The sequence below is a fragment of the Echiichthys vipera genome, assembly GCF_963691815.1.
Source record: "Echiichthys vipera genome assembly, chromosome: 4".
Taxonomy (NCBI): domain Eukaryota; kingdom Metazoa; phylum Chordata; class Actinopteri; order Perciformes; family Trachinidae; genus Echiichthys; species Echiichthys vipera.
Genome location: NC_139829.1, coordinates 23,864,672 through 23,889,982, shown reverse-complemented (window position 1 = coordinate 23,889,982; position 25,311 = coordinate 23,864,672). Strand labels below are relative to the sequence as shown.

The 25,311-nt window shown below is 41.1% G+C and overlaps 4 protein-coding genes across 6 annotated transcripts in view; 2 read left to right on the top strand and 2 right to left on the bottom strand.

The window, feature by feature from the left end:
- Positions 1-10,934, top strand: part of rtkna (rhotekin a) — a 59,515-nt gene extending 48,581 nt beyond the window's left edge. For all 3 annotated transcript variants that reach the window (XM_083912909.1, XM_083912910.1, XM_083912911.1), the window contains exons 2-11: positions 234-495; positions 1,071-1,124; positions 3,642-3,759; positions 3,848-4,072; positions 4,244-4,338; positions 4,948-5,054; positions 5,216-5,347; positions 6,330-6,495; positions 7,053-7,157; positions 8,475-10,934. In XM_083912909.1, the coding sequence (XP_083769035.1) occupies positions 234-495; positions 1,071-1,124; positions 3,642-3,759; positions 3,848-4,072; positions 4,244-4,338; positions 4,948-5,054; positions 5,216-5,347; positions 6,330-6,495; positions 7,053-7,157; positions 8,475-9,190 (1,980 nt within the window). In that variant the 3' untranslated portion in view covers positions 9,191-10,934. The remainder of the gene's footprint in view (positions 1-233; positions 496-1,070; positions 1,125-3,641; positions 3,760-3,847; positions 4,073-4,243; positions 4,339-4,947; positions 5,055-5,215; positions 5,348-6,329; positions 6,496-7,052; positions 7,158-8,474) is intronic.
- A 1,150-nt stretch (positions 10,935-12,084) lies between these two features.
- On the bottom strand, positions 12,085-15,170 carry mblac2 (metallo-beta-lactamase domain containing 2). Its single transcript, XM_083913012.1, has 3 exons — positions 14,651-15,170; positions 13,294-13,508; positions 12,085-12,626 (listed from the first exon to the last, which is right to left on the bottom strand). Exons 1-3 carry the CDS (start codon positions 15,090-15,092, stop codon positions 12,453-12,455), a joined length of 831 nt encoding a protein of 276 aa, XP_083769138.1. The 5' UTR covers positions 15,093-15,170; the 3' UTR covers positions 12,085-12,452.
- Positions 15,171-15,588: 418 nt separating this feature from the next.
- On the top strand, positions 15,589-18,631 carry polr3g (polymerase (RNA) III (DNA directed) polypeptide G). Its single transcript, XM_083911784.1, has 8 exons — positions 15,589-15,620; positions 15,797-15,928; positions 16,617-16,746; positions 17,362-17,427; positions 17,520-17,579; positions 17,665-17,729; positions 18,263-18,388; positions 18,497-18,631. The coding sequence occupies exons 2-8, from the start codon at positions 15,818-15,820 to the stop codon at positions 18,584-18,586; spliced, it is 648 nt and encodes a 215-aa protein (XP_083767910.1). The 5' UTR covers positions 15,589-15,620; positions 15,797-15,817; the 3' UTR covers positions 18,587-18,631.
- A 282-nt stretch (positions 18,632-18,913) lies between these two features.
- Positions 18,914-24,093, bottom strand: lysmd3 (LysM, putative peptidoglycan-binding, domain containing 3). Its single transcript, XM_083911882.1, has 3 exons — positions 24,007-24,093; positions 22,266-22,541; positions 18,914-20,920 (listed from the first exon to the last, which is right to left on the bottom strand). Exons 2-3 carry the CDS (start codon positions 22,530-22,532, stop codon positions 20,219-20,221), a joined length of 969 nt encoding a protein of 322 aa, XP_083768008.1. The 5' UTR covers positions 22,533-22,541; positions 24,007-24,093; the 3' UTR covers positions 18,914-20,218.
- Between the last annotated feature and the right edge of the window lie 1,218 nt (positions 24,094-25,311).

Here is a 25,311-nt window from a genome sequence, read left to right as displayed (position 1 = left end):
ACTCTTGATGTCATCTTTCTCCTTTCCTTGCCCTTCTTTGTATTGCTATCTGTGAGAGAAGTCATGCTCATGCTATACTGTACCTCGCTCAGTTCACTCCTTGCACTTCTCTTATGCCTTGCTCGATTTTCCAAATATGAGATTCTTTTTAAATGTTTCGTTATCCATCATTTAAGCCTCATTTCCCTTACATTCTCTCTTTCTTTTTTTTCCGACATCCCTTGCCCTTGCAGGACAGTGACATCCAGAAAAAGATTGACCATGAGATCCGGATGCGCGATGGGGCCTGCAAGCTGCTGGCTGCCTGCTCCCAGAAGGACCAGGCATTGGAGGCGGCAAAGAGCCTGCAGACCTGCAGCACTCGTATTATGGCCTACATGTCAGAGCTGCAGAGGATGAAGGAGGCTCAGGTAATGCAGACGCTCACACGGAGGTCGTCGGATGCGGGGCCGATGGACGGCAGACTCCCGTGCAAAGGGAAAGTGGCCATCTCAGGCAAGTAAAACCTCACTTACTTAATTTATTCTTTGTTGGAGATTTGGACATTGACAAGCAAAATTTAAGGGGAACTGAATCTTTGTGATCCCTTTAGTGCAACGATTACATACAAAGATCCTCTTGTCAGGAAGAGGCTGACTCACAGATGCTGCCCATTACAATATGACAACGGGCAGTCAGATGACAGATTTTGGAGCTACTCTTTTTACATCACAGATGTACTGCAGAGAGGAAATTATCTCCAGGGAACAAGACAAGAGGGGTTTTTTTTTCAAGTTGTTCTCTTTTTGTTTGTTTTTAGAATATGATGAGAATTTAAAAAAAAAATCATATTAATGGGATGTGAGACTGGAGCGTGTGTGAGTGTGTTTGTGGGTGGAGGTTCATGGGGGCACTGCTGCATGTCCGGTACCCAGCTGGAGAGCAGGCTACACACACACACAAACACACACACACACACACACACACACACACACACATACACGCGGTAATTAACTGTGGAGTTTGTGACTGAAAGCAGTAAGGGTGATTAACATTTTTGTGGTCTAATCCCTTGCCTGTTGTCGTTACAGATCTTCGGATCCCTCTCATGTGGAAAGACACAGAGTACTTCAAGAACAAAGGAGGTGAGGAGCCACCTCTGTTTGCTTTAGAAGAAGTTCATTGATGAAGTATTATTAATCAATGCCTGTAGGATTTATTAATGATTTGCTTCAGAGGGAAATGTAATGTGGTTCACACATTTATGAAATCGCTAATTCAAAAGGTGTGTGTGAAAGCTTTCTATATTCACAGGGGTGAGTGTGGGATTCTTCATGTGGTTGTGGACTTTCATATTTGAAAAATCTGCTGACCCATCGAACTGTGCAGACAGATCATACAGCATGACCAGCATGACATTTTCTTTACTCTATGCCAGGTCCATAGCACAGTTCCTGGAGCTGATTATTACAATCTGTTGCAGCTTTACCAGATCTCTCCGTATTTTCCAGGAAAAAAGCACAACCTGAACTGACTGTTCGGGCCTGCTGGCTTTGCCTCTTGGCTCTGAGAAGCAGCAGCACACAGGTGCTGTACTGGGTTGTCATTAGTAGAGTATTTGAAAACAAAAGACTGTTGTGCATTTCAGCAACTCCCCAAGTCTTTTTTCCTGTGGAATATCACTGTGAACCAGGTCATATTTTAAAAATGTTATGACATTTCAGCATTTAATGGTGCACTGACAATACGGCAGTGGTAATCTTTAGATCGTCTATTTGCTATCCCACCTCCTCTTGATAGAGTCAATGTGGATTAACCTCTGTGCAGTCATTATAACAGTCTCAGAGCTCATTCTCTCCCCTGGCAACTTGAATGGAATTAATCTGCATGACCTGTGCATATAAATGAACTCAAGAGACAGGTAGTAGACTCTTAACAATGCTTAATGAGGCTGTTAGTCAAGGTCATTAAGCACACCAAGACATAAACTAAGCCAAGGAGGTGAGCAGGAGTAAAGCATGTTCCTCTACCACGTGTCCAATCACATTATAAGCAGCGCTGAACTCATACTTGGAATAATAAGTGTGAATATTAAGTGTCAATATGCCATAATATGAAAGCACATAAGTAGGAGCAGACCTCCTCTCTCAGCCTTTGCAGTTGTAACCTTGCATTTTAACGCAAAGAGGTAAAATATAAGTTGTGCAGCAGAAGAAGGAGAAAAACACACTATTAATCAAAGATAGTAGACCACCAGGGGCTTCACTATTTCTACTACATATCAAGTATTTTGTCACAAGGATTCACCATAATCCTTACCCGTAGTGACCAAAAAGGGTGTTACAACTTCTTAACAATGCATGTTTATTTCTTGAAATGTTCTTCACAATGTATAGACCTGTTCAACTAAATTCCATCGCTAGGCAACAGCCATGTTCCCTTTTAACTTCCTGTCAGCTGATGTCATTTACATACACTGCAACATGAAATAAACTAGGACTGTTTGAGAATGTTTGTATGTGAATCAGCTGACAGGAAGTTAACAAGGACCAAGGCTGTTGCCTAACAATTGAATTCCAATAAAAAGAACTTTCATTACCAGCCACGACGGTGACACTGGTAATTTTTTATGCTTGTGTGTGTGTGTGTGTGTGTGTGTGTGTGTGTGTGTGTGTGTGTGTGTGTGTGTGTGTGTGTGTGTGTGTGTGTGTGTGTGTGTGTGTGTGTGTGTGTGTGTGTGTGTGTGTGTGTGTGTGTGTGTGTGTGTGTGTGTGTGTGTGTGTGTGTGTGTGTACATTTTCAGTAATGTTGATCAATTTGCATTTTCCCAAAAATGTAATGAATAAATTAGTGTTTATCATTAATGTGATATCTAGCTTGTTTTTCTTTTGCTTATATTCGCAATCTGTTTCGTTAACATTTTCAGAGGAAATAGCTGCAGAATGTGTCTATTTGTTATATTTATATTTATTAACAGATTTGGTAGGAAGAGGAGACACAGCCATTGGAAATGTTATAGGAATTTGAAAGGGGAATTCTAATGTACTTTATTATCTGGCCCTCTAATCTAATCTGTGTGTCTTTTAGTTTTCATTTGTTCTTCTGTCTATTATTTTCTTTTTTCTTTGCTAATCCTTACCCAGAATCAGCCACAGAATATAATGTCAAAACAAAATTCTCATAAGAAAAGTCATTGGCTAACATTTCTAACTCACTGCAAAACTTTGATCTTGTGGGGAATCAGACCCAGGGACAGGCATTAAGAATAACTAGCCTATATATATAAAAGGCCAATATTCTTGGCTTGGTTTCATAACCAGTTCAAAACTAATTTGAACTGCTTTAAAGATCATTGTGCTTCAGTTTCAACCATAAAACAAGCTTACAATGCTTCATTGCGATTGCTGAACTGAAACTATCAACAGTAGAAGTGCTTGTCAGCCAGGTGGAGGAGCTGATCTTCATTTAACTTTCCATTACTCAGGTCATAGTGCCTCTGGCCTCCACTTACTGTTACAACGTAACCTACACCTTGAAGGTGGTGTTTTGTTGCTGAAAATTATTTTTTAAGTGATGCATTTGAATGAAAGCTGTTCAGGCGTCACGTAAATTCAGCATTTTTTTCCCTCCTTTGTTGTGCCGTTCCACCTCGTCTTTTGTAGAGCTTCATCGGTGTGCAGTGTTCTGTCTGCTGCAGCTCGGAGGGGAGATCTTCGACACAGATATGGTGATAGTAGACCGGACACTCACCGATATTTGCTTTGACAACACTATCGTATTGTAAGTCATCTGTCTGATACATAAACTGTTATACTCACTGATATAACACTGATATGGCCATGTTCATCATGTGTGCATCTTTTCACAGTAGTGAAGCCAGCCCGGGCTTTGACCTGCGCGTTGAGCTGTATAGCTGCTGCTCGGAGGACGACTACTCAGCGGGGAGCACGCCAAGGAAACTAGCCAGTAAACTCAGCTCTTCACTGGGGCGATCAGCTGGGAAGAAGCTCCGGGCAGCCATGGAGCCCGGACCATGTAGTCCTGTTAGCAACGGAGGGGCAACTCCTCTTCTGCTGCCAGTTCCCTCTGTACCGTAAGTATAAAACATTAGCTTAAATGTCCAATAGAGAGAGAACAGGGAGATGATTAATATATTTTTCGGAGAGTACAAGTAGGCTTCTTTATAGAGACTATCTTTCATCTTCACTGTGAATATGAATGCTCAAACAGAATACATTTCTTCCCCTCTCTCTTGTGTTGACAGGGGTCCTAAGTACCACCTCTTAGCTCATACCACCCTGTCACTGTCACACGTCCAGGACTGCTTTCGCACACATGACCTCACCATTTCAGGCAACGGTGAGTGGCAGCCTTCATTAATCTGTCTCCTCACCATCTCTCTCATTTCTCTGCCAAATCGGCCATCTGTCTGTTTTTTATTTATTTTGTGCTTCTTTCTCTCACTCATCACTGTCTCACTTCTCCTCCCCGCATTCTAATAAATTCCCTTAAACCAAGCGTACCGTGCATCTTCTCTCCCCCTCCTTCTTTACTTTCCTCTCTATCCTCCCATTTTGTCTGACAGACAGTCATTGTCAAGGTCATATTAATAAAGGTGGTGCTAGTGAGGTGACTGCTGTGTAAAGCTGTAATGATGTGGGCTAACAAGGGCCCAGACCCTCAGACAGACAGTCCCCTAGTGTTTTATTCATTGGCCCTTCAGCCTGCTGTAAAGTTTCATTGCTGTACCTCGTGACACTCCCTGCAGCTGCCAGTCTTTTACACCTCTACCTTGTTTTGTGTGCTAAGGGGGGGCGATATGACAAGCTGAAGAAGTGTGTGTGTCTTTGTGTGTGGACGCACATGTCTATACATATTTTGTGTGTGCATTTTGAATGTCATGTGGGGGTATTTTTTATTTAATTATTGTGTTTATTTTCACCCATACACCTCTCCCTCTCCCTGTAGAAGAGTGTTCATATTGGCTGCCGCTCTATGGCAGTGTGTGTTGCCGCCTCGCAGCTCAGCCCCACTGTATGACCCAACAGATGATGAGCGAATGTTTGAAAGTTAAGGTAAGTTAGAAAATGTGTGTGCGCAGAAACGACAGGAGAATTATTCCTCTCAAGGTTTCAGTTGGGTTTTGGCATTTGTCCTGGTTTATTTCTGTCCTTTTCTCCTCCTCCACTTCACTCCTCTCCTTCTTATGGTGCCATCCTTTTTCTCTACCTTGCAGCAGTTGGGAGGTGACCCTCAGAGTTGGACAAAAGTGTTTGCCGTTCTAAAAGGAACCAGCCTTTTCTGCTACCACCGGCAAGAAGATGTGGAGGCTAATGTTGAGCCAGCTTTCACCATTGCCATCAACAAGGTCAGCAAAGGAATCACATGAAAATAGAGAGATCTGGAGGTTGACCCAACCTTACAAAACCCATACCATTGTGTTGTTTATGGTAATGCCTGAGGCATCAATGGCATAGATGGAAAAAGAATTGGGTTTATGGACTGCTGCCAGTTTTAATCTCAAGCCAACTGGTAGACTCTTTTGACTACTAGAAATGTACCCTTGAGCAAGGAACTTAGCCCTCAGTTTCCCCAGTAGAGCCGGTCAGAAGAGTAGAAAACCGTAGTTCTGTTGCTCAGCTTTCAGGTAGTAACTGTGAGGCTAGAAAAGAGCAGGCATGTCTGGATAAAAGGATTTGAAGATTCTCAAATAAAATCTGTTCAGTATGTTCTCGAGCCTTTGCAAACACAGCAAGAAACAGCGGTCTGCCCCATCCAACTAGGAATTATATTTCTCACATCACTCTTGTTTTTCCAGGCACCAAAGTGAAGAACAGTCAGTCAGCCAGTCAGGTTCTTGATCATCTTATTTCCTGTGTCTGTGTCTGAGAGCTGATGTCTGTGGGGCTTCTCATTCCTTCCACAGTGACTCATTCAGTCTTTTGTAGCCTCTGACCCTGAGCTCACAGTTGACCTAAAGCCAAGTCAGTCAGATCAGATCAGGTCTGTATGATCCTTTTGTTAGTCAGTTATCGCTCCTATAAAGACGAAGGAGAAATGGAACAACATTGCCATCTAGTGGTCATAAACAGAACACAATTGGAGTAGAACGAGGATGTGGGATGTCTGCACCTTTTGTTGGATAATTGCTGAAGGGAAATGGTTTGGAAGAGGACTAATTAGTGGCTTTATTAGTGAGGGCTTATTTTCAGTGGGGACTTACAATTACAATTGCCGTAATGATCACTTGTTGCAGTACATAATTTTGCACATTCAGGAGCTGGCATTCATCTCTGATTGTAGTAATTTTGTGGCAAATGATTGTCTTCTTTATAACTCCCGTGTTTCAGGAGACTAGAATACGTGCATCAGAGAAAGACCCTCAAAGTAAAGTGCAGAATATCTGTATAAGTAACCAGTACGGAGGGGAGGAGGTCACACACACCCTGACAACAGACAGCCGTGAGGACACACATCGGTGGATGGAGGCCTTTTGGCAACATTTCTATGACATGAGTAAGTGCTTGCAGTGCTGTATGTGATACATAGCGTCCCTTACAGATACTACCATAGCTACTTAAAGGTCCCATATTGTAATAAAAAGTAAGATTTCAGAAACGGTGCCTTTTAAACAAGCCGTCAGGTCTTCCATACAGTCATGATGTCACAACTATACTATATATAAATAGAAAGTGCAGCTACAGTGCCGTTACAGTCATTCCCTGGCTGCAATGACAGTGTAGAGACGCCAAGAACGCAGATGTGGAAGACCTGTAAATACTGACTAATCAGAGCAGACTGGGCTTTTTCGGGAGGGTGTTTAAAGAGACAGGCGCTAAAAATAGACGGACTGGGGGTGAATACAGGTATATTCAGACAGCCAGTATGAGACAAATAAAGTGTTTTTTAAACATTAAAGCATGTAACGCAGTAATATGAAAGTGAATATAATAAGGGACCTTTTTAAATGATTCCATTTTAAGGACATACTGTGTTCTGTTGTGTAATAAATGTAATAAAGCATACCTTTTTCTGCTGCTTGGCGCGATGTGAAATTTATCTCCAACACACAGGCCAATGGAAACAATGCTGCGATGACTTAATGAAAATTGAACTGCCGTCGCCAAGGAAACCAGCCCCTGTCACACCAAAACAGGGCTCCCTCTATCATGAAATGGGTAAGACCTCTCCCTGATTATATCACTGTGGATATGCAATCTAAAAAAAAACATTGTGGTCACTTTTAGCTGAAAAAATGAAAGCAAAGGCAGGGAAAGAGAGCACCGTGTCTCCACTGCATGTGGCTGTGTGTAGCTTTAATTCCTCGGGTCAATGTGCATGAGAGATGCCGTCACAATTAAAATTTCCTCTCTGATACCTCAAACTCACACTCTGCTATACTCTGTACTGTAGAATAGAATGGGTCTTATCTCTGACACGCTGACTCACTCTGTCTTCTGTTTCTCTGTTTCTCTTTATCCTTTCTAATTTTCCTTGTGTGTCCTGACTCCACCATTCCTTGGCTCCGTCTCTTTTGTCCTTCTTTATTATTTCCTTGTGTCCTCATATATTATTCATGATCAATGTCACATTTCTCATCAAATTTCATTTTTAACGGGTGAATTATCTTTATCCTTGAACGAATCTATTTTCTTCTCTCATCATGCCGTAACATTCATTTCCTTAATGAACACTCATCAACCCTTATCAATTTCTCTCATGACCATCGAAACACATCAAAACTGAACTCCACCTGTCGTACACCTCTTATACACTCCACCCCTTTTTTCTCGCCAACCTCCCTCATGGTTTTCCTAACCCTCCTCTGGCAGCCCCTCTTGCCACACCCTCCTCTGAGGGTCTCCTGCTGCAGGATAACGCTGTGTCTGCTGAGATTCGCGCTCTGCTCTCGTCCTATTACAACGACAGGTGAAGTAACAAGTGTAGGGCTCAATATAGATTAAATCGTGGTAAATGTTGCAGTGCAGGTTTCATATCCAAAATCAACCTCATCTGGCTGAAAGTGAGTAGCTTCTGCAATAAAACTACAGGACACAATCTTTTTGTTTCATCATTAGTCATCAGAATTAAATCAAATGTACATGGTATGATTTGTTTTCTTTTTGTTTTCCATTATTCTGCACAACTGTATAATGCATTGCCAGACAAACCAAAATTCTGAACACTTCTAATTTGTCTGCCATTTTTCCTTGCATGCATGTCAACGTTACATTTCATGAACTGCAAATATGTCACTATATCGATCCATAATCTGTACTTCCAGTGGGATCAAAATATTGATACTTTTTTTCATTTAAGTTATCGTAATGCCTGCCTTGAGAATTAAAAAGAATATTAAGAAACAACATTTAAATTATTATCAGTGCGGATTAACAGTTCATGTCCCACATGGTAAGAACTTCTAATTTGAAAAACTAGGCTTAAGCCCAGTAAACGGCAGTGCAATGATGAGTTTTGCTGCATCTCTCCTTCAGTTATTGAGTCATCTGATGACCTCAGCAGCACTGTGTCAGACATCCTGGCTCGGAGGATGCAGGAGCTGGAGCTCCGCAGCCAACTGGGCACCTCCCCTACCTGGATGTCTGTGTTTGAGGAGAACAACCCCAAAAGCGCTGGCCGCCCCCGTCCCTGTACTTCTCGTCTTTCTGGCCTCAGCCCCTGCACCCCTCATCGACTGCCCCGGAGCCCTGTGAGCCCTCACCGCTGCCCACAGCTGAGTCTGCTGTCCTCGGATGCAAGCCTGACCTCAGACAGCGACAGCCACTGCAGCACCAGTCCCTGCTCTCACCGCCACGGCTGGCCTGAACCTTCTACAAACTTCTCCCTCTTGTCATCTTCCCCCTCCCGCCTGAGGCCACGCACTCTGTCGCTGGATGCTAAGCTCAGCACTCTCCGAGGGAGGGGGTATGGAGGAGGAGGGACCCTCCAGTGCTCCTGCCAGCCTCCTCCCACCTCACTGCTCGCCCCACTCCCCATCTCCTCTCGTTCACCTCGGTCACAGCGCAGCACGCAGACCACGCTCTCCTGCTCCAGCTCCACTTCCAGCAACAGCTCCAGCAACAGTGAGGGCAGCCACAGCCCCGAATCATCTGAGGGAGTCCCCTTCTCAAGGCCCTCCCCGGCTCGACGCAGCCTCAGGAACCTCAGGGCCAGACTTGATCCTCGCAACTGGCTCCAAAGTCAGGTGTGAACTCGTTCTGTCTGATGGACATTTTACACTGGCCTAAAGGCAACAGTGCCCATTTATCCATGGTTTAACTGGCTTAACATATGTGAACCAACCTCAGGCAGTCTGCTCGGCCACTTGCACAGCCCTGAGGAGGATAAGCTGCCTGTAGTCTGCCTCCTGATGGAGGATGGATAATGGAAGATACTCCTGGGGCAAACTGGAATGTCTTCTGACACAAATGACAGGTGACAATCACTGCAGGCACCTTTGCTGCACTTTGTTGGGTTGTCACAATTTTGAAGATGGTCCAAAACGAAATGGGAGGTACTCTGCTTGCTTTGAGAAAATGATTATGGCCATGCTGCTTGGGAGAAAGTGATGTTTTTCAACAAGCTAAGGACTTTTGATAAATGTGCCATACTGGGCTTACTGTCTGTCCTCGGACTCTAATCTGAAACTAGAAAAGGTTTTGTTTAGTCCTCTGCATAAGCCATCCTGGCCACTCAAACAATATTCAAAATCATCTCTATTGATGCACTAGCAATATTTTTGACTGGATTATTCCAATCTGTATTTTATAAATAAAGGTTTGCAGTGTTTATGCTACAAAAGCCAGTGAACATGCGGCAAGATAAACATAAGGTTTAATCAGTCAAGAGTTCTCAAATGATAGAAACTGTCTAGTGTGGAGGGAAAGCTTGGTGTCTGTTGTCTGTACTGTGATATCTACTTTAGTGTACGCATCTAATTATTCATACAAGAGATGATCTTTGTGGTTCTCCTAAAAATTACTATGCACCATTTTGTTTTTTGTTTTTTTGCATGATTTGACTTACAGTTAAAATGTTGAACTACTTGAGATCATTTCAACAATGATTCTGGTGAAAGCTTAACTTTATGCAAGTGCTCCTACATACTGTACTGGTTATTACTGTGATCTCTTCAGGGTAAAAATCTGTGCTCTGGTCTTAACGTTCACACATTTATCTGCACACGTTTGACAGGCTGTCATCAGAAGTAGATATTAGATCCTTACATACATAGAACAAACCCTAGAATAAAATCAAATTAAACAAAGCTTAAGTATTATCAAAAATGTTATGCAACAGCGAAACATTTATATGTTGGCTGTATTCTACTTTCTATGAAGCCGAGTACTTACATGAAAACCCTAGTTAACCGTCAGGTTACGATAATAAGAGCAAGAATAAAATGGTTTGTTTACACTGCCATTTATATATTCAATTCTTTAAGTTATGTAATAAAACAATCATCCGACGCAAGACGTCCACGTTAAAACTAATCTAAAATGTCAGTGCAGTAAAACCTTTTATTTTCTGTCTTTATTGTTTACTGTGGATTTTACTTTGGTAACAGTTTCCCTCTCGGGGCTCAGAACTCGAGCAACCATTTCGACTAAGAATTAAAACTGTCAAATGTTTGGAAAACAACATTTGTTACTGTAAATTTCTTTTATACGTTAACAAATGAACCTCCTCTTTTTGTCTTTTGTTACAATATTGTTTTGTTATAAATGCAGCTATATTGATACCTGATTATCATAATGTTAACAGATGATGTGCATACCCCTAACTGTTCCGAATAGATAACATTGAATGTTATAACCTTGCAAGAGTTTCTTGTGTTGGCAGGCTTTGTTTTCTGCATGTACGCTGTCCTAGAAGGCAAACGTAAAATTGAGAAATGTGGAAATCTCACGTATAAATAATATAACATTAATTATAATAAATGTTTTATCAATTCACAGCTGACTCTTTCTTCACACATCCATTTTTACTCCACATTAAATATGATCTTTTAAACTTTGTTAGATATTAAATATTGGTAACGTGACTTGTCATGAACATGTCACAGCAGGCCTAATTAACAAATTTAAAGAAAGTATTTAGCTTTATTTTTTAACGTTAAGAGTACTGTAAACTCTTGTGCTTGGTTTTGACATTGGCTGTCATGAGACCATTATAATGATGTCATGAATATTTGTCATAGGTAGTGGTAGAATTTGGACTTTTATTTCACTGACAATTGCTTTTATAACAGTGTCATGAATAATTCCCTTGACCTGGAACGAGCTAGGACATGATATGACTCTATAGAAGAGGTTCCTGCATATGTTTCATCTGAACAATTAGCATTTTCATACATGGTTGGAAAAGCTGCACAAAATCCATGCAGTGTCAAGTTGACATCAAGACATCACAATGTTAACTTGGCATTATAAGTGTCATAATTCACTGACTGGCACTTCATGACAACAGTCAGACAAACTAAAAACAGCTTCCTATCAATTATAGGTGTTGAGGCATGGCTATAAGTGTCATGTTAATCTTATGCATACCCTTTTAAATAAAGTGTTACTGAAATATATCCTGTAGATCTGTCAACGCTAAAACCTTTTTAAGTTGAAATCATGTATCATAACTGTGTACATTATGTGAATGCATTCATTACTTTTATTGTAAGCGCATGAGTTTTAACAGGTCAAATTTAATTCTGTATTGTAAACTAGAAAAGTAAGTTCAGGAAAAGTTTTTGTTCTTTTCCACCACATATGCTGTTTCCTGCAGAGGAAGAGCTTTCTGTTAGATCAGTAAAGTACTTAAAGTGCCCTGCACTTTGAGCATTCAGTATGATGGATCATATTCTATCCAATTCTGCTCTTCTCTTTCTCCCTCTAACTGAATCCCATAGGAGATCCCATCTTACTGTATGTGAGCGCTGCAGTTGTTGGTCCTGTAGATGCATCAAAAAAGGCAGATAGAACAGAGGCTTTATTGTCAATGTTTTGAAGCCTTTGATTTGTCAATAGTACAAAGCACTGTTACAAACGTAGGAGGTAGTCGACACTGAGTCTTCACTGAGCATTGTCAAATGCATAGAGAAATACTATGGCCATGCTGACTCTGCTTTCTGTTTGCAGTGCAGAGTTGTACCATTGTTGTGCTATTATAATTTCACAACTGCTTAAAGTATAAAAAAAAATCAAACATAATCATATTCAACCCAACAAATACATAATAATTAGTGTATATATATATACATATACTTCATATAGAATGCTTCATATGCTGCTGATTATTGACTTATGTACCAATTGGGGCATTTAACACACAGTTTGGCAACTCTATGATTTCTGTTGGATTACATAAGTGAATGAACAGTGTTACATCAAGTTACAGATAAATGAGGGGTGTCTCCCCTCCATATTTAAACATCTTTCTTTGTGCACTTGTGCTTCCTCCAGCTCCATGATCCTCTTTCATTAGCAGGCACTCCGTGGATTAAATGCCCGCAGCGCCATCCCAGCCAGAGTGCCCCAGGCAAATGTGGAGAACTTCGCAGGGCACGTTCCAGCTCTGCTAATATATGTGGATGCAATCCGGTGGAGCCGCTTCGCACCGAAGGTGTTGTAGTGTCCCGGAAGCACTTGGTCAACCTGTTTAATAAATTTGCCAGTTGTTAAACACTTGTGAAAATTATGTACAGTAGACGCTACATGCATTACTCATCCTTTCTCTGGGTATTGATCTGTAACCATCAGTACATACTACACACCTCTGATTTAAGGAAGGGGGACATATTATAGTCTTTTTAAGTTAATACATCTATTTTGAGGTTCTAGTAGAACATGTGGTCACCCTCTGTCTGAAATGCTCCATTTTAGTCTCTTTAAGCCCCCCTCTCCTCCTCCTAAAAAAACAAACAAAAAACCCCTGCTCCAATTGGTCAGTGTTTCCAGGTCTTCCGCAATGGCGCTCTCGGTGTCAGCACCATCATTGGAGCAGTAGAATGACTCTAATGGGACTGTAGCGGCACTTTCAATCTATAAATAATACTTGTGACATTGCAACTGTACGGAAGAAAAACATTGTTGTTGGTTAATTATAAAGTCCCATTGTCACTGAGGGTAGTGAATAAAATTCACCTCAAAATTTTAAATAGACACCTCCGTCAAAAGCATCATAACAGGACCATGACATTTTCATTATAAGTCGAAAACAATACGATTGGATACCTCATGCATAACAGCTCAATTAATCTACAAGATAGTGGAACTACGAGCAGAAATGGTTGGGCCACCCTCCGGTGTGTTTCAGTGTTACCTGTTCGCTGTCCACCAGCCCCACCAGGCGCTCACAACTGCTGATGTAGTCACTGACGCGGCTGTAGGGCAGCCAGTCGATCATGGCACCATCATACACTACATCTCCGCTGAAAAGCAACTTATTGTCACGGTCGTGGAGGCAGATGCTGCCCCGAGAGTGACCGGGCATGTGGAGCACCGTTAGCTGTCTGTCGCCCAGGTTGATGACATCACCTAAACAGGAGAGAGAGAGGGAGAGATGGTATCAAGTTTTCAAAACCCTTCACGAATACAAACGCAGTATAACTTGTAATTTCAGGTCCATTTGCCATCCCATTCCCAGGTTTACATCCAAACTAAATGCTTCTGTTCTTCATAATGTGGCTGGCTGAAATAGAGCCAGGGTCTATATTTGTTTCCCACATGTCACTTCATCTCACCATGATGTGCATAGTCCAGGACATTCTGTATATCATTGATTTGGTCCAGACCCGATACATGGGAGACGCACAGTGGGACAGAAGGGTGAAACTGAAACAAGCAATGAGATATTCCAACTGCACTGCAGCTCTGACACAGCAGAACAAGTCGGTGCATTAACTGATGGTGCAGGAATTACACTGAAAGAATACTAAACAGGCAAAGTTTTGGTCCAAACTCCAACAAAAACAAAGATTCTCATCCAAAATGCAAAATCCTTTGTGATATAAGCTTTGTGCAAAAAGTATGATAACGTCAAGGAAAAATCTAAAGTTGGATTTGATGTGTATCTGCTGGTGGGTGTTCACCACCAGCAGATACAGAGAAACTAAATAAATTCTGAGTGAGGATGTTAATATTTCTAAGAGATGCTGCTCTACATTCTCTTCCCTTCTCTTCTTTCTTGGAAGTAACAGAGTCATCCGCACACTGTCTTAAAATAGAGCTGCCCTGCAAAGACAGATAAGGAATGAGCAAAGCAGTGGCAAAGAAGAAAAAAAAAAGATTTATTCTCGCCTCATAGACTATCAACACATTTGGCTTATGGTAACAAACGACCCATCATGTTATATGTGACATTTACACCTATATAAAGGCTACACCGTCTTTGTGCACCATCCATTCTAAATCTATGTACTGGCTGTCTAGGAGTGTGTGTGTCATATTTGGTATTCTGCCAAATTCATTGTGCTGTGAAATCCTCTTGTGGGATAGAAAGGATTCTATTAAGAACATATTGAGACAGTAACAGTATTGAGTCCAAGCGCACCCATTAAATACCCATCTAATGGTATCGACCATGATGCTTATCCCTGGGTAAATGCGTTTAGAGCTGGATTTTGATCACAGATCCTCTCCCCTATCATAAATCATATCTGCAAAGGCTGCCTACCTACCCTCCTGCAGTATGTGTGTGGGCTGCACAGCCTTCACTTTGTAGTGCCTTGCCCTCCATCCTGGACTGGGAGCCTCGACTATCTCTCTGTCGCTGAGCCAAGTGGCCGTCTCGAAGTTGTCTCCGTTGGCCAAGGCATCGACCTCTGCACTGTGGACGCCCACCTGTTGGAACTGATGAAGACCGCCCGAGTGGTCGAAGTGGGCGTGGGTGGCGATGGCCAGCAGCGGGTTCTTCCTCTGCGGATCTCCACCGAGGAGCCCCTTGCCGTCGATGTACTCAGGTAAGCTCCTCAAGCCCAGACCGGTGTCTATCACCACGTCCTGGTGTGAGCCGCGGAGCAGCCAGATGTTGGCCCGGTTCTCCGACTGGTAGAATCGCTCCTGGATCCAGAAGAGTCCGTCTCCCAGCGATTTGTGAGCGTACCAGTCGGCTGCAGACATCCCAGTTCATGCACGTGTCGAGGTAACCTGCTGCGGGTATTGTGCTGTCAGGAGGTTTTATTTGCGGTGGGAAAGGTGTAAGCTAGCCTTCTAGCTAGAGGTGATATGTTTTCATTGAGGTTAATGTGATGGTGGCGGCAGCTGACACACCCTTGTAGGAGGAGAGCGTGCTGATTGGACGAACGGGAGAGTGACGACAACATAATGCGCGCTCCTCTATTGGCTGTAAATAAGCCTTCCCCAACGTCAAGCATGGGCGGGGCGAGTAAAAGTCACATTTACGCATAGTGCTGAGTGTGTTGTGTCCACGCCGGTTGTAGCAACGCTGTACAAATCTTCATTAGCTTTAAATTGAGTGCTTTCAGGAGTTACTTTACGTTGCGAACAACAGATAAAACTGAGAAGTTGAAAGTTAGTGACAAGTTTACTTGAAAAGTAAAACACATGGATACTTAGAAAAGGCTAAATTCCACTGAATAGCCCTGAAATACGTCTCCACATGAGGAGCAAATTACTAACAGTCCCATAGTGAGTATAACAACGTATTGTATGTGTCGATGAGATGTAATATTTCACTGTTGACCAACGCTTCATAGTAGGCAAAGTCAGGCAAAAGGCGATGGAAGCTGTGGTTCATGAATTTGTGTCTGCACGTGTTTGACAGTGACGTTGACTGAAGGCATGTGGGACTCTGTGTGTTGCAGGTACAGCGGAGGCTTGCAGCCATGGCAGGCAAGGGTCGTGGAGTGGCTGCCTTTACCTTTAACATCGAGGCTCTGGGCATCGGCAGGGGCAGCATGCCAGAAGCCAGGGTGGGGCCCAGCCCGCTGTTTCCAGTAAGTACCGACCACACATACAGTGCAGAGAACCAAGGATGACATATCACATTGCAGTGTATTCAGTTAATCTATAAGCCCTCAAAAGTGTTGCATGCCACAGCAGTTCATGGGATGGTGGCTTGCTATATTTGTTTGAAGTATTTGTTGACAAATCAGAGAGATGTATGCATGACATGTCAAAAGTAGACTTGTATAAAGAAAATGTGTAGATGTATGATGATCTAACAAAAGTACAAACTATGAAAAACGATGTTATGTTTGTATTTGCATTAATAAGAAAGAAGTGGTAGAAATGTGTAATATAATATCTAATAACACAGTAACCTTTGTGCTTGACCAGGTTTGTACATGTCACAAGTCCAACTGTCAGCTGACCACCAATTTCAATAACCTTATCATTCATTTAGCACACAAAATTGAGGTAGCTTTTTCTTATTTATACCAAAAGGGCTGTTCACCATTACTTAGCAGGTTGGAAACTAGCCTGGGCTGCATTTTAATAGCCCTGACATCATTTCTGTCACTTTAATACTAGGATCAATTTGGTTCTATTTTACTGTACAGCTTTTTTTACTGTAAATGACAGGAGCCTGAATCTAAAGCAAATAAATCTGTCCATGAAAAAGTAACATAACCGTTATGACTAATTGCTATTATCTCCCCTTCGCTATATTTCCTCCTCCAGAACACAGATTTTAAGCCGGTGCCGCTGAAAGCTGGCGAAGAAGAGAACTACATGCTGGCCTTAAAACAGGAGATGAGGGGAGCAATGCAACGGCTACCACACAACATCAAACCTCAGTCCAATAAAGCAGGTGAGTAGTAGGGCATTGTATTAGAAACCTGACATCTGATAGAAATGCTATGGTAAGACAATTGGCGGCTGTGAGGGAAGATAGTGCAGCACTTAGGAACTGAGACATTTAATTAGGGTCATATCTGGGGAAAGGAGAGTGAGGCATATTTATTGCAGAATATTGAGTTACAGCAAGTGCCTCATCCGACATTTTTAATATGATTTCTACGGTGTGGCCTGATAGGGTCTTTGTAGAGTTATTCAGCGGTGAGCTAAATATACCCATAAGAAGTTGTAGATTAAGTTTTCAGAATGTATTGCCATGTCTAATGCATAATTAAGGTGCTTTGTAATAACATAATAATGTGCTGACTTTAATCACAGCAGGCTTGGGCTTGAGGGGTCATGTCTATAAAAGTTACGTTTGGTTTGGGACTAATAACATTGTGTGAGCCAACAACTGCTGACTCTATAATAAAAATGATTTAAACTATGATTTATCGTTGTGGTTAAAAATCAGGAGTAGCACCCAGAGGTTTGTGTTGATAGACACAAATGCTAAATGTGATGTGAAAGTGATGTGGAACTTGTTCAAGAATTTTAAGTAGAACGTTCTCTTGTTCACATGAAACAGAAGTGGAGAGATACACAGAGAGATACCTGAGGCAAAGACGGATAGAGAATGATGATTGGACTCCAGGTACTTGCATAACATTCATCATCATGTCATGTGATTACAGCATATAAAGCCAAAACATAAAAATAATGTAAATACTATTCTTGATATTTTAGACTGGAACCTCCTCCCAAAAGAGTTGATGCCCCAAAAGAAAAAACCTCCTGCTAAACCAAGTATATTAAATTTTTGTATTTTGTATGTGATGAGATTCCATTCGATGGCTGTAAGGAATGAAGACAAAATGCTTAAATCCAACAGGTACAAAGAAGAAAAATGTGAAGACATCACGCAAAGACACACAGGATATGCTGACTAAATTAGATGTAAGCTTTTCTTCACTTGTTTGTTGTGTTCAACTACTGAGCAGTAGATGTACTGTTAATTTTCTCCAGATGTGATTTATCAAGTACTCATTGGTGCAGTATATACTGTATGTCCCCCTGAGCTAGCAAATGTTAAATATCAATACTTAAAGCTGAAGTTGATAACTTTCCATTTTTTCATATTTGCCACTTGATCCAGACAGCCCAAAGATCTGTGTCACGATCTGTGCTGCTAATGGCATCTGCTGCATGATCAGCTAGCTCCCAGAAGAAAATTTGGGACCAAGTGTGAGAAAAATGCAATACTGTAACAGAATATTGAGTCATATTTGATCAGCAGTGCCTAGTTTCACAGTTTGATCAGAGTTCATGATCAGTCACATCAGTGGATCTCGCAGATGACATTAGGAGCGGACACAGACACATTACTTTTTCAAAGGTCGTCTGTCTTAATGTGCTGACAGGATATAGTGACAGTGTCAGCGAATATGAAAAAAAAACTATAGCTTTAATGCTTCATGTCAAAACTTCAGGAACTGGCAAAGAAAGACGACGGAAACACTGAAAAATCAGATGATGAGACGGAAAAGAAGAAGGAAAATAACGAGGAAGAGGAAGAAATTGAAGGGGAAGAATATGACGAAGAGGATGTTGAAGAGGTTAGATTATAAATGCTGATCTGTTAAATGCAAATTTAATGTGGTCGATATGTAAGAAACAGGGTTAATATTTTATCTCATCTTTGTTTTTGTTTTGTTTCTCTGTAGGAAAACGACTACATTGACAGCTATTTTGACAATGGTGAAGATTTTGGTGCCGAGAGTGATAACAATATGGACGGCGAAGGAACATACTGAGACAGTGTGACTCAATCACGAAGTCACTGTTCAGTCATTGTGATTCTTTCTTTTGGTTACATATTGTAGATAATTTGGGAATACTGTCTAGCAAAGTGTTTTGTTTGCTTTATTTTGTGTGATTGTGAGAGGCGTGCCTTCCTCAAAAGACTTGTGTAAATAAGAAATGCCAAACAATGCACACTGGCAATAATTTATTCAAAATAGATGTATTTATTTTCCAGCCTGTGGCACATTTCCACAGGTTGAAAGGCACATACTGTCAATGACATGTAATGCTTTTTCATTAAGTATCAAGTGAACACGGTGGTAAAATAAAAAGGGCTATATAACAAAGTCTAAAATCTCACATAATTACAAGTATGAATCATTGTGGGCATAATGTGCGTTTCCCATTTTTCTCACCATGCTCTCTTTTTTTGAAATGGAAAACAAATGCAGTTCTCTTCAGGCAAGCTAAAAGAAAAAAAAAATCAAGCAACTTTCATGGAAATATATATAAATATCATTTAACTGGTTACTCCCAATACTGATAGTGTAAGTAAAGGCTACTGCGCAATAGCCCTGACATAAATTAATTCTATATTAAACTCAATGTCTGTAATGATATTTTTCCAACAAATAGCATCGAGAAATACAATTTCTAACATGGTAAAATATACAGTTGGCCCAAACTGAGTAAAAACTGCTTCAAAAACCAAATCCACAGAATTCATTATCCTCTCCAATCACTAAACTAACACAAATAGTTTGAGTGCTGCTCTGTTTTTGACCTCCTTGGATACAGTTTGTGTGTACTGTATCCAAGTTTACTGCTTACTGAAAATGCAGCAGCATAGATGTTAATCCCAGAAATAAATAGAATAGACATTCCCATTTAAATCAACATAGCACGATCGTCAGAGTGGCGGCCATTTTTATGTGTACCGTTGCCATTACAAAGACAGTTGTAGCCGGCTAACTTCTGCATAAACTTCTGTATAAACCAACGTGAGGCAAGTCACAGACTCACTGACTAGCAGTGTAGTAGTACGCAGCATGGAGAGTCGTTTTGTGCGATATGTCTGTTGCTAGAGAGGCATTGAGGATGGCCAGATTCATTCATATTTCTATTAGTAAGTCATCAAATTTCAGTCATCTTTTAATTAAATGATAGGCAAAAACAGTTCTCAAACCACTGAATGTCACACTTCACAGCCCCACTGTGTGGTCACTATAAGAATCGCCATTTTCTCTTAAACTAGTCCAATGACCACAGCAAACAGCTCAATGCATATTCTCCTCTTGTTCTATCTCTGTTAACTCAAACATCACCTAAATTCTATTGCCAACACTGATAACACTGAAATGTACCCAGGTTCAGCCAAGCATAACCGTTGTCTTTAGCCTACTGATACTCCTCCGTGAAAAGCATATAACTAAATCAACAGACACCAGGAATGACTGTGGCCTCATCCTTACTCTTGTCCCTCCACCAAAGAAAAATTACCATTCCCATCGTAAAGTGACTGTCACTGTCAGACAGATTGCATTGATATATTAAGTCTATAGAAACTGCACAACAATGGGAACATTCACCCTGTTTTATTAGGTCTCTGAGTTAGCGACATGTTTATGTGAAGTTATAATCCGTTATGTCTTCTCATGCTCTCCGTGTTCACCGTTTCCTGCTTTGTCCAAACCTGGTCCCTGTGGATCACCATTAACCACATTTCCAGCATGGTGTCCAGTCCTTACATGGTTGTCTTCTCCAACAGGAAGGTCTAAATTAGTGTCATGGTGATGTCCATGAGGCATGTCGCCATGCGATTGTGTAGGAACGCCATGATGGCTGACATCAGCTTTCATGAGAACCTCATAGTACAGCAGATAAAACACAGGTGTTACAATGCCAACAACCAGCATAATGGCTACAGCTGTCCACCATCTCATGCCCCAGTCTGCCCCATAATAAGGGTCCTTTCTCTGCACTGGTTTATACTCCACTTCTCCAAGCAGTGGCTGTAGCGTTAAAGAGGACACAACCTCATTCAGGCTGCTCCGAGACGGACCTGTGGATTTCACCAGCTGCTCAATGTCCTTGTCCTTCTCCAGGAGGAATCCTTCCACGCTATCAGTTGAAGAGGAAGAGTCTGTGGAGGACTCGGTGGGGAGGGAGGTAACAGGTGAGATCTGGGGCACACGCCTGGAGCCTGAGGGGGAGGCAGATTTGAGAGGTGCAGTGGTGTGAGTCTCAGTGAGGACACTAAAGCGCCTCACAGGGATCTTGACTGTCCGCAAGGCAAAAAAGTCCTGCTCTGTCAAGAGGTTGTTGGCACGCTTTATATCAGCCACCTAGGAAACACAAAGGAGATTGGATTCTGAATGCAGGAAATAATACAAAATATTATATACAAGAAGTGACAAAACATGTCATATAAAAGTAAAGCTACCTGGATTAAGAGAGTAATGAATATTGTCTATATGATTCTGGTAGAAATATATAGAGGGTATTCAATGACAGTTCAGCATTTTCCATTAGAAAATGTACCATGTTATTAAAGAGCTGTTATAAAGTAATTCTACTGATGCCTCTAAACCCACTCCGGGAGTGGGTCTCAGGGGCAGCAGCTCTAGCAGGGGACCCCAAACTTCCCTTTCTCAGGTCACATTAACCAGCTCTAACTGGGGGATCCCGAGCGATCCCAGGCCAGTGTGGAGATATAATCTCTCCACCTAGTCCTGGGTCTTCCCCGAGGCCTCCTCCCAGCTGAACGTGCCTGGAACACCTCCCTAGGGAGACGCCCAGGGGTCATCCTTACTAGATGCCCGAACCACATCAACTGGCTACTTTCAACGCAAAGGATCAGCGGTTCTACTCCGAGTTCCTCACGGATGGCTAAACTTCTCACCGTATCTCTAAAGGAGACTCCAGCCCATTTTGGCTGCTCGTGTCTGCGACCTCGTTCTTTCGGTAAACCGACCAAATATATTCTAACAGAGTGTTTTGTTGTATGACAATGTACCATTAACTGAATCTTTGTAGTAAGTACAGATGTATCATTTAACTGCCAAAAACATTTGTTTGCCCATATTGTACAGTGTGTACAAGGAAATTACATATGACTCGAACACAATTAGATAAATGTGGAAATAAATCGTATATATTCCCTACATTTAAACCTGCTTTTTGGTCACTCAACTATGTGAACATAAAAAAAAAAAAACATCTCACCCTTTAAGTTGATTTAGTTAACTTTTTAGCAAACACTTGGATTCAGCAGTTAGTGAGCAACATTATCATTCATTTTGAGTTTCTGGCCACTTGACAAATATCTGTCTGATATTCCATCAGTTTGTATATATTCTACTTAAATCCTAAAATACAAAAACAATGGTGCAAAGAGGACATCTCTCAATATATCAATGTTCAGTCTGGATCTAAATATTTAAAATGCTCCATCTCTCTTATTGTACATAATAAGTTGTTTAACAATTGGTTAGACGAATTAGTAAATTTGAAGAAATAAGTTGTAGAATTATAAAAAGCAGCCCATGTAATGGATGACCTTAAAAATATGCGTTATGTAAGAAGAAACAGGCTACTTTAGCATGAAAATGACAGGGAGGTGAGTGTGCACTCTCAAAGGAGATGAAGAAAGCCATACACACAAACTAACAGGTCTGAGCACAAACGTACTGAGCAATGGTACTGCAGGGAAATGCTGTTCAAGGTGTCACCCTCCTGGATATCTCTGGTCAGGTAGATAATATCGTCCATCCTCTCTCTGGAGGTGCTCCTCCGCAGCCTCTCTCTGCCCCGTGGCCGCAGCTCATAGCTCTCCCCATCCTCTTCTGACAAGTCATTCTCTGAGCCATTGTTTCCAAACAGATAGGCATGACCGCCATTGGCAGGCTGCACCATGGTGGCTGACTGGAACCCATAGTGCTGGCTTATACTGGACATTTTTTTTCACTGTATTGGGAAGAGCAGAGACAGGCTTGAGTACCAGCAAGGTATGCATTACCGTGAAGGAAGATAACATTTAGGAAACTTGGCTGACACAAAAACTGCTTATGATCCAACGCTCATTTAACAGGGTGTATAGAAGTTCACTTGCACTAATGATATGTTTCTGACATTGTTCAGCTTATTAAATAACAGACTGAAGTCCATCTCTCTTACAGTCCTGGGTAACAGTTAAGCTAGATAAGATTGGGGTTCTATCAGTGTGATAAGTTACGTTGCAGGCAGCACGTTGAATCCACGAGATGTCAATGTCCTCTGTTTTTCTAACATTTATGCTTCGTTAAGCATTACAGCCCAGGGAACATCATCTGGCTAGCAAATAATACCTTGTCAGATAACGTTACCTAGCTAGTCCCCTATCACAGCTGTGATGCAACTGATAGGAGAAAAGCAAACTTCAGTCTAGGTTAATAATGTTAACTCACTTTAAACGTTAGGTTATATTAGCAACTAGTAATTGTTGACTATATGCACTACACTCATCATCTTTATCAAGCACGCATGGGGCATTTAAAGGTGCATTTTCAGCAGCTTACAGCAGTGGTAAATTACATATTTATATACAGCACATACAGTATTTTCACTATACTCATTATTGCACTTGCTCATCACATTCAATTCGATGTTATTGTGCTATAAACTACCAAAATTATGTTTCGAGACAGCTTTCTATAGAGAAGTGACAAATTAAAGGAAACCAACGTCTCATGTGCGCAAGTACACTTGCCGTTAGAGCCGCAACGATTAGTCGATTAATAGATGTACAGAAATATAATCATCGACTATTTTGTTAATCGTCAACAGTCATTTGAAATGAAAATGTAGGTTTCAGTCTCTCAAATATGGCGACCTTTCTTCTATCTGTTATATCATATGTGCCATCCCACGTAACCTAAATCCCAAGCAGTTTCGAGCACTTTATTCAAAATCCAAGCACTTTTCAAAACTTGAAAACGCACTTAAATGAGTGTTCAATGCTTCCCAGCACCCGTACGAACCCTGAGGGGGTTGTTTAACAGGCTGAGCTTACAAGAGTTGCTTTGGCGAAAATAAAAAAAGAGTTAGCCAACTACAATTTAAGAGATTGGCTATGAAACAACACAGCTCATGCTAACGTGACGCCTCAGAGTCTTGGGATTCGTGGAAATCCAGTCGATATCGTTGTTGTAGAAACAACTAAGTAACTTCAGAAACACACCTGTTCAAGTTAGATAATCAATGGCTTAAATTAACGGTCAGGTTGGATAAGTGTGCACGTCCACAGTTACAACTGGCTGCACAGGCTAAGCTAGTGCTAACTAGCATCCACCTATGTTATGTGACTAGTAACGTTCGTACATCTCTGTCGGTCAGTTGTCACAGTCGATTAATTCGATATTTGGACGAAGCTGTCAACAACAACAACGTTTACCTGGACAAGTGAAGACCGATCGATCAGTTGACCTCCATAGTTCCACGGGATTATCTTCGGTCTCACCTTGCCTTTGCTTAATTTTCCTACCTGCTAGCTACAGTTGAAATGCCACCGCTCACGCCACGTCAACAGAATGTTTACGTAATGACGTTGCCAATGACGACACATCCAACAGAGTCCCTCTCCTCACTTTTAGCGCTTACCGCAGCAAAATTATGCTTTATTCATATTTTTCTCCACACCGAACTATTATATGTAACAATAAATTCAATTCAATTCAATTTTATTTATAGTGCCAAATCATAACAATAGTTAATCTCAGGACACTTTACAGACTAGGTATAGACCACACTCTATGACTTATTTATCATTTACATAGACCCCACAATTCCCCTGTAGAGTACGGTGACAACGAAAACCTTCCCTATAACAGGCAGGAAAGAACAACTCCTTAGATCTACAACACTGGATGGTAAGGAATATATTTTTTTCTAGCAGACTTAGAAAATAATAATGCTCAATTTCTCAGTTATGAGGAATTTCTCAGATCTAAAGCGTTTCCTGTCACCCATAAAGAATATCAATTAGTAATAAATGCTATACCTAGTGGAATCCTTCAACTGATGAAGGGTCACTCTGAGAGACAAGAATTGCAGGATTTGGAAACGTCCCCTTTTGGTAATGGAATAAATATTTAAAGTCATTAATGTACGAATAAACATAAAAGGAATCACTTCTGCGGCAAAGGAAATTCACCCCACGGGGAAAATTTGTTTGGAATTCTCCTTTTTCTAATTTTCATTGGGAAAATCATATCATATACATTTGTTATCCACAATAAATTAAAATAATTACATTATACAATCATGCACAATATCTACCCCACTAATACATTTGTTTCAAGGTTCGCAGATGTGGACAACAACTGTGAATTTTGAAAGATTAATGAAAAAAACATGCATTTATTCTGGGAGTGTCTGTATACTTTGGAGTTCTGGAAAAAAGTTGAGAGCATTTTTAACATTCAGTACAACTTAGTTCAATTTGAAGCAAACTACGTCATTACCTGCTATGACAACAAAAACAAATCAATACAGTGGATTGCCAATTTACTAATTCTACAGGTACAATTTCACATACATAAAACTAAATTCTCCAAATCTCGGCCAAATTTTATTATCTATAAAAATTTAATTTTGTAATTATTTCGAGTCTATCCAAATTATTAATAATAAGACATGTACTTATACTGCTGATTTATTAAAGAAAAATATATTATATAGAAATATAACAATATAGCCC

Bases quoted from the DNA above. Each gene is read 5' to 3' on its own strand.
- mblac2 (XM_083913012.1), bottom strand. From the start codon at position 15,092: ATGTCTGCAGCCGACTGGTACGCTCACAAATCGCTGGGAGACGGACTC. The intron at 13,509-14,650 runs GTAGGTAGGCAG...TCTCCTGTTTAG, and splicing joins CACACACATACTGCAGGAGG to GTGATGTCATCAACCTGGGC. The intron at 12,627-13,293 runs GTAACACTGAAA...TTTATTAAACAG, and splicing joins GGCTGGTGGACAGCGAACAG to GTTGACCAAGTGCTTCCGGG.
- polr3g (XM_083911784.1), top strand. From the start codon at position 15,818: ATGGCAGGCAAGGGTCGTGGAGTGGCTGCCTTTACCTTTAACATCGAG. The intron at 15,929-16,616 runs GTAAGTACCGAC...TTCCTCCTCCAG, and splicing joins GGCCCAGCCCGCTGTTTCCA to AACACAGATTTTAAGCCGGT. The intron at 18,389-18,496 runs GTTAGATTATAA...GTTTCTCTGTAG, and splicing joins ACGAAGAGGATGTTGAAGAG to GAAAACGACTACATTGACAG.
- lysmd3 (XM_083911882.1), bottom strand. From the start codon at position 22,532: ATGTCCAGTATAAGCCAGCACTATGGGTTCCAGTCAGCCACCATGGTG. The intron at 20,921-22,265 runs GTACGTTTGTGC...TGTGTTTCCTAG, and splicing joins CCCTGCAGTACCATTGCTCA to GTGGCTGATATAAAGCGTGC.